Source organism: Lactuca sativa, chromosome 1 (assembly GCF_002870075.4).
Source record: "Lactuca sativa cultivar Salinas chromosome 1, Lsat_Salinas_v11, whole genome shotgun sequence".
Classification (NCBI taxonomy): Eukaryota; Viridiplantae; Streptophyta; class Magnoliopsida; order Asterales; family Asteraceae; genus Lactuca; species Lactuca sativa.
This window is the reverse complement of record NC_056623.2, coordinates 209,418,295-209,425,038: the sequence shown is the minus strand read 5'-3', so window position 1 is coordinate 209,425,038 and position 6,744 is coordinate 209,418,295. Positions and strand designations below refer to the sequence as shown.

Here is a 6,744-nt window from a genome sequence, read left to right as displayed (position 1 = left end):
AAGTCCAAGAATACTAGTGTGTGTTCTTGGTGTTTTGGAAAAACTAGTCAAAACACATAAATGAATGGATTAAATGATGTACAAACACTAGATTAAGTATTAAACCAACTTGAAATGGTTAGAACACTTACTAGTTTGAAGATCTAGAACAAAATCTAGGATGATACTTGAGAGAGTTTGGAGTTTACTCTTTTAGTAAATGGGGAGTAAACACAAATGACTAGTTTTTGGGGAGTAAACTCATGCTTAAGGCATGAGTTTACGTTTTTGGATGATTTTTCGACCCAAACATAAAAGTTTGGTCGCGAACTTCTAAGACACGAGGCGTTTGCAGTTTTTAAATTTCAAAACCCGAGACGACACTTTCTTTCACCCGTTCGTTTAAAAATAATATTAAAATAATCAAATGAACTTTAAATTTCTTAAAAATAAGAAATAATGACATTAATTTATGATACGCAGTGGTTGACTTTTAGGGTTTGACTGAATGGGAATTTCGGGTTGTCACATGAGATCGGTCAACGAGTCATCGGGAGTACCGAGGTGGTGCTCAAGACCACAAAATTGATCCAGCAGGTCCGTAGCAGATTGCAGACTGCACAGAGTCGACAGAAGAGTTACGCCGACAGGAGGCGTTTGAACTTGGAGTTTCAGGTGGGCGATATGATCCTCTTGAAGGTATCACCCTAGAAGAGTGTTATCAGGTTCCGGAAGATGGGAGAGGAGGTGGAAATGAGAGAAAAATAAATGAAATAGGTGGAAATGAGAAGAAAAAAAAAATGGTGTTCCCGAGTTTCATTAAAGAAAGAAAATAGAAGAATCATTTTCCCTCCTAACTTTTGTTCCGATTTGGGATGAATTGGAAAGAAAGAAAAAAATAATTAATTTTCCTTCCACTTCTCTCGGGAACACAAAAGAAATCTCTTCTTTTCTTTTCTTCTGTTAAACTTAGGAACTAAGCATTAGTGAACTTGTTTGGCGAGTCGACTTCGTGCAACCTTTCTACTCTAATAAATGAATTTTTTTTGTCACGTGTCACACTCTTATTGATTTGGTCACATGTCATTTTATGGTTGTTTTCAATTAAATTTTTTCTACATGACATTTTGTAGTTTTTTTTTTTTTCATTTTATTAAATTTCATCTAATATTGAAATATAATAATTACAATAAATGTAATAATAAATACATATCAATTTCAATAATTGTTTTTTCTTCTAATTTCAACATTTCTAAATTAAAACTTCATTATTGTCCTTTGTTTATTTATCTTAATTCTTTGTTTAAATTTAAAAGATAAAAAATTATTTTAATTTTAATATTACAATATTTTTCTAATTTTTCTTATAAATTCAAACTTTTTAAATGTTTAGAATTTTTATATTTATTTTTTTTAAATGAACCCATATAATACTTTAATTTTATACCTAGTTAATCTAATAAATATACTAAATCCTTAAAAGTTTTAATTAAGAAAATTAAGAAAATAGTGTTATTTATTTATTTATTTTTGCCGCGTACCCTGACCAAGCGGAGTTAAGGCATGTTGTTTGCCTCTTCAGTCTTCACATAGAAAAACGAATTTGCTGCGCTCCATTCCACCGAACAGCAGTACAAAAAGTGTAGCAGATTCGAAGAGAGAATCCAAACCCTAGCTAACTTTCTATTATTCATTCATCGGATCATTATCAGAACAGGTAAGTCCCGATCAAGTACCCCTTTCTTTTCTGTAATTTTTATGTAATGATCTCGTCTTCGATGCGTCTGTTAACAAATTTGCAGACATTGATCGATTTTCTGTACTTCTATGCATCTAGGGTTTCTGATTATCCTTTTCCCATTCACTTTACTTCATTTTTTGTGGTTTAAATGGGTCGTACGTGGTCTCTTCCTTTAGATTTTCATCCAATGGTTCACTATGATTCTATAAGTTCTTCATGAAACGAAAGCAATTGTTGGCTTTGGATTTTGACAGGTAGTTCCCGAGCGAAAGGGAAAAGATTAGGCTCTATTATTCTTTGATGGGGAAAGGAACAAAAGGCAAGTCTGGCTCTCACCAGATACTCAAAGACAGGGCCAAAAACCGTGTAGAGGACCTCCATGGCATGTTTACAGATCTTCAATCCGCAAGAAAAGAGAGTCGTGGTATTGACGTGGCAGTCCTTGAAGAACAAGTCAATCAAATGCTTAAAGAATGGAAGAATGAACTCAATGAACCTTCACCTGCTTCTTCTTTACAACAGGTATCACTTATTGTTAAAATTGATCTAGTTAGTCATTAAATAGTCATTAAAAATCCCCTTTTCGTAATGCCAAATTGTCCTAGAATCCTTCAATTTTTGGTGTTTATGTTTTTTAAAATGTATGGCTTGAGTCATTTTGGATTCTGTTTTTGGAATCCTATATAAGTTGTAACCATGTCATGTGTGGTCTTGCATGTATACAATATACAAGAATTTGAACCCTAATTACAATATTTTCATGTAGGGTGCAAGTTTTGGGCTTTCTTCCCCAGACATAAGTAAACTGTTACAACTTTGTGAGGAGGAAGATGATGCAACTAGTGGGCTAGCTCCCCCAAAACCTGACCCTGATGCCCTTGAAACTGGTGAAAATGCTGCTTTTCACAAAGTGAGTTTTGGTTTTTCCCTTTTTTTTGTGATTAAGTTTAGGTTTGTTTGTGGTTATACTGACATGCAGCTAATAATACAAGGTCATATATGATGAAAACCATTTTGTGAAAACCACACTTCGATTGACTTTCTGATGAAAATGTTTATTTTATGGAAGCTATTTCTTTTGATACAATTCGATCCGAAAACCACACTTCGGGTGACTTTCTGATGAAAACCATTTTGTGAGGGACTAAACTTGAACTTTATGAAAGTTAGTTGCCATTAAAACATCATTAACCCCAAAATAACATAAAAATAATAATTGAAATCCTTGTCAGCAAAATGGATTCAATAGTCTTTATACATGTCAATAAAGTTGCATACATAGACTCGTTGTTGATCCCTTTTTTTGTGTAAAAGACGTAAATGCCCTCCTCATATGTCTGCAGTGTGTCTTTGTGCAAAAGACATAAAAGCCCTCCTCATCTGTCTCATACACAGACTCGCTTTTGATCTCTTTTTTGTGAAAAAGACGTAAATGCCCTCCTCATTTGTCTACAATGTGTCTTTGTGCAAAAGACGTAAATGCCCTCCTCATATGTCTGCAATATGATACATGGAATTGCTTTTGATCCCTTCTTTGTGCAAAAGACCTAAATGCCCTCCTCATCTGTCTGCAATGTGTCTTTGTGCAAAAGACGTAAATGCCCTCCTCATCTATCTGCAATGACTCGTATTTGATCTCTTCTTTGTGCGAAAGACGTAAATGCCCTCCTCATCTGTCTGACTCTGCAACGTGTCTTTTTTTTTTTTTCATAAAGAACAAAAGTCAAAGTCAACGGTTCAACTGAATTGGATTATTTTTCATTTGGTTTTTCTCAAGACCATAATATCATCTAGGAGCAATTTGTGAGGGACTAAATTGAAATTTTTCGAAAGTTACTTTCCATTAAAACATCATCAACCCTAAAATAAAATAAAACTGTTAATAGAAATCTTTGTAAGCAAAATGGATTACTTGATCCCTTTGTGCAAAAGACGTAAATGCCCTCCTCATCTGTCTGACTCTCTGCAATATTTCTTTCTTTCAGAAAGAACAAGAGTCAAAGTCAACGGGTCAAAGCAAAGGGTCTCCTTCAGGGATTGAAATTGAAAGGGAATTGGATTATTTTTCATTTGATGATAATAATAATAATATTATCATTCAGGAGGGAAATGATGATCTACTTCCAATGATGAGCTTTCTACCGAATATCAGCCCTCCACCTTCTGCTTTCTTAGGGCCAAAATGTTCTCTTTGGGACTGCCCGAGGCCTGCCCAGGGGTGGTGCCCGGACTATTGCAGCAGCTTGCATGCTGCAGTTGCTCAGACGGAAGGCTGCCCGGGAATGAAACCGGTCATCCGACCGAAAGGGATTGAGTTGAAGGATAATTTGCTTTTTGCTGCCCTGACTGCCAAGTCACAGGGAAAGAATGTTGGTGTGCCCGAATGTCAGGGGGCAGCTACTGCTAAATCCCCCTGGAATGCTCCTGGTTAGTTTTACTATCCTTTTTTTTTTTTTAATGAGTAATTACAGTTTTGGTCCTTGTGGTTTGGTAAGATTCGCACTATTAGTCTAACTTTTGAAAATTTTACAGGATGCATCCCTGTGGTTTTAAAAAAAAGATACATTGTACGTCCGTCCGTGGTCCATTTAAAAAGACCATTTTACCCTTTCTTTTACCGTTTTGTTTTTCTATTACACATTTTTAATTTCTTTTATATATACAAAAAATATGCACTGTAGGTCCCTGGTCCATTTGAAAAGACCATTTTACCCTTTCTTATATCTTTTTATTTTTCTATTACACATTTCTATTTTCTTTTATATATATAAAAAAATTTACACTGTACACGTCCCTGGTCCATTTAAAAAGACCATTTTACCCTTTCTTATATCGTTTTGTTTTTCTATTACACATTTCTAATTTCTTTTATATATACAAAAAGTTTACACTGTACGTTCTTGGTCCATTTAAAAAGACCATTTTACCCTTTCTTGTATCGTTTTGTTTTTCTATTACACATTTCTAATTTCTTTTATATATATTTGTATATATAAAAGAAATTAGAAATGTGTAATAGAAAAATAAAGATATAAGAAAGGGTAAAATGGTCTTTTTAAAGGGACCAGGGACATACAGTGTAATTTTTTTAAAACCACAGGGATGCATCTTGTTAAGTTTTCAAAAGGTGGACTAAAAGTGTGAACCCAACCAAACCACAAGGACAAAACCTGTAATTTACTGTTTATTTATTGTTCGTTTGTTTGAATTTTATAGTTGTCTATCGGAAACAATTATAAAAAACTAGACAAAGTTTCACGATTGGTCCCTGTTGTTTATAAAAAATCACATGTTCGGTCCCTAACTTTTTTTTTGACACAAATGGTCCTGTGGTTTCAATTTCTTACGTAAATGGTCCTTGACTCATGTAAAATGGCAATTATACCCTTTTCAATTTATTTTACACATGATAATGGAGGATGGACGAAGGGAGAGAAAAAGGGTGGAGTGGATAACTGGATATATTTAATAATGATAAGGGTAAGAGTAAATTACAGAAATAGTCCCTGTGGTCTGTTCAAGATCGAAGGTTTGGTCCAACCTTTGAAAAGTTTATAGGTTGTGTCCGTGTGGTTTCAAACAATTAAACTGTTGGTCCCTTTTGGCTAACAATCTTTCACTATTTACTTTTATATTTTGTTAAAATAATCAAAAACCACCAAAAGGGACAAAAAGTGTAATTGTTTGAAACCACAGGGACACAACCTATGAACTATTCAAAAGTTGGACCAAACCTGCTATTCTGATCAAACCACAGGGACCATTTATGTAATATACTCTAAGGGTAATATAAATTGTAATTAAATAACAAAAATAAAATAAAAGATAATAAAATGGGTATAAAAGTTATCTTTTACCCATATTGGCAACATACTTACACTTGTTTACTGATAATCGCTCTTCTATATTCATTAATTCCTTTTTTGACCCTTTCTCAGACCTCTTCGACATTGCGGTTTTCGAGGGCGAAATGGTCCGCGAGTGGCTATTTTTCGATAAGCCACGGCGGGCTTTCGAGAGCGGAAACCGAAAACAACGATCACTCCCCGATTACAACGGACGCGGTTGGCACGAATCCCGAAAACAAGTAATCAATGATTCCGGATGGCTAAAAAGGTCATATTACATGGACCCACAACCCATGAAATCCCTCGAATGGCATCTATTCGAATACCAAATCACCAAATGTGACGATTGTGCCCTTTATAGACTCGAACTCAAACTCGTTCATGGTAAAAAAGGAACAAAGGGGAAGACGGATTCGGTCTCAGATCTTCAAAAACAAATGAAATCACTCACCGCCGAGGTTCCACTGGAGGGTAGAAATAAACGGGCGGTTAAAGGCGGTGCAACCACTCCACCACCACATCACGGTGGCTACCGCTTGACGTGATCGGAAAAATCATCTCATATCACTATAGTATATATATGTTACTTTGAGATGTCTTTTTTTTTTATAAGTATGTTAGGTTTTCAGTAAGGAGATGAGAATCTGTATTCGATATCGATATGATATTGTGATTTATCTTCCTCATGTTGTGGTGTCGAATCAAGTTCATTATCATTTGATAGTCATGCTTTGGGTTTTGTGTTGAAGTTAGATTCTAATGCTAGGAGAAGTCTAACATGATGATTATAACATGTTATGAATATAGGAATACTTGGTGGTTTATGTTTAATATAAAACATAGTAAATGAGTGATAGTTGTAATCGTTTACCTAAGTAGATGTGCTTCACTAAAGCGTGCTTAAAATGTTTTTTTTTTTTGAATGTTTGCCAAGAAAAACTAGGAGAAAGAAAAAGACTCCGAAGTTGTTCTAGGGGACGAAGGACAAAATAGAACATATGATAAAGAGTAAATTACTGTTTTGGTCCCTGTGGTTTAGGTAGATTTGTATTTTTGTCTGACCTTTGTAAAATGGACAAGATGCATCTATGTGTTTCCTAATCTTGCTTGTTTTGGTTATTGATCCATATAAATAGACTATATTGCCCTTTCTATTTTTTTTATTTTCTTTTACTC

At 34.6% G+C, this 6,744-nt stretch overlaps 1 protein-coding gene across 3 annotated transcripts; it reads left to right on the top strand.

Moving 5' to 3' along the window:
- Positions 1–1,535: 1,535 nt before the first annotated feature.
- On the top strand, positions 1,536–6,316 carry LOC111912532 (transcription factor VOZ1). 3 transcript variants are annotated; one of them, XM_023908267.3, is made up of 5 exons: positions 1,536–1,696; positions 1,975–2,242; positions 2,487–2,630; positions 3,823–4,147; positions 5,659–6,316. In XM_023908267.3, exons 2-5 carry the CDS (start codon positions 2,021–2,023, stop codon positions 6,111–6,113), a joined length of 1,146 nt encoding a protein of 381 aa, XP_023764035.1. In that variant the 5' UTR covers positions 1,536–1,696; positions 1,975–2,020; the 3' UTR covers positions 6,114–6,316. The 3 variants fall into 3 exon arrangements, with proteins under 3 accessions (XP_023764035.1, XP_023764032.1, XP_023764034.1); XM_023908264.3 differs by having other exon boundaries at positions 1,537–1,696; positions 3,706–4,147; XM_023908266.3 differs by lacking the exon at positions 1,536–1,696 and adding an exon at positions 1,728–1,875 and having other exon boundaries at positions 3,706–4,147.
- The last annotated feature ends 428 nt before the right edge of the window (positions 6,317–6,744 follow it).

What these genes read in the sequence shown, in the direction of transcription:
- LOC111912532 (XM_023908264.3), top strand. Translation starts at nt 2,021, where the DNA reads ATGGGGAAAGGAACAAAAGGCAAGTCTGGCTCTCACCAGATACTCAAA. An exon ending in CTGCTTCTTCTTTACAACAG is followed by an intron (nt 2,243 to 2,486) that starts GTATCACTTATT and finishes ATTTTCATGTAG; the next exon opens with GGTGCAAGTTTTGGGCTTTC. An exon ending in ATCCCCCTGGAATGCTCCTG is followed by an intron (nt 4,148 to 5,658) that starts GTTAGTTTTACT and finishes ACCCTTTCTCAG; the next exon opens with ACCTCTTCGACATTGCGGTT.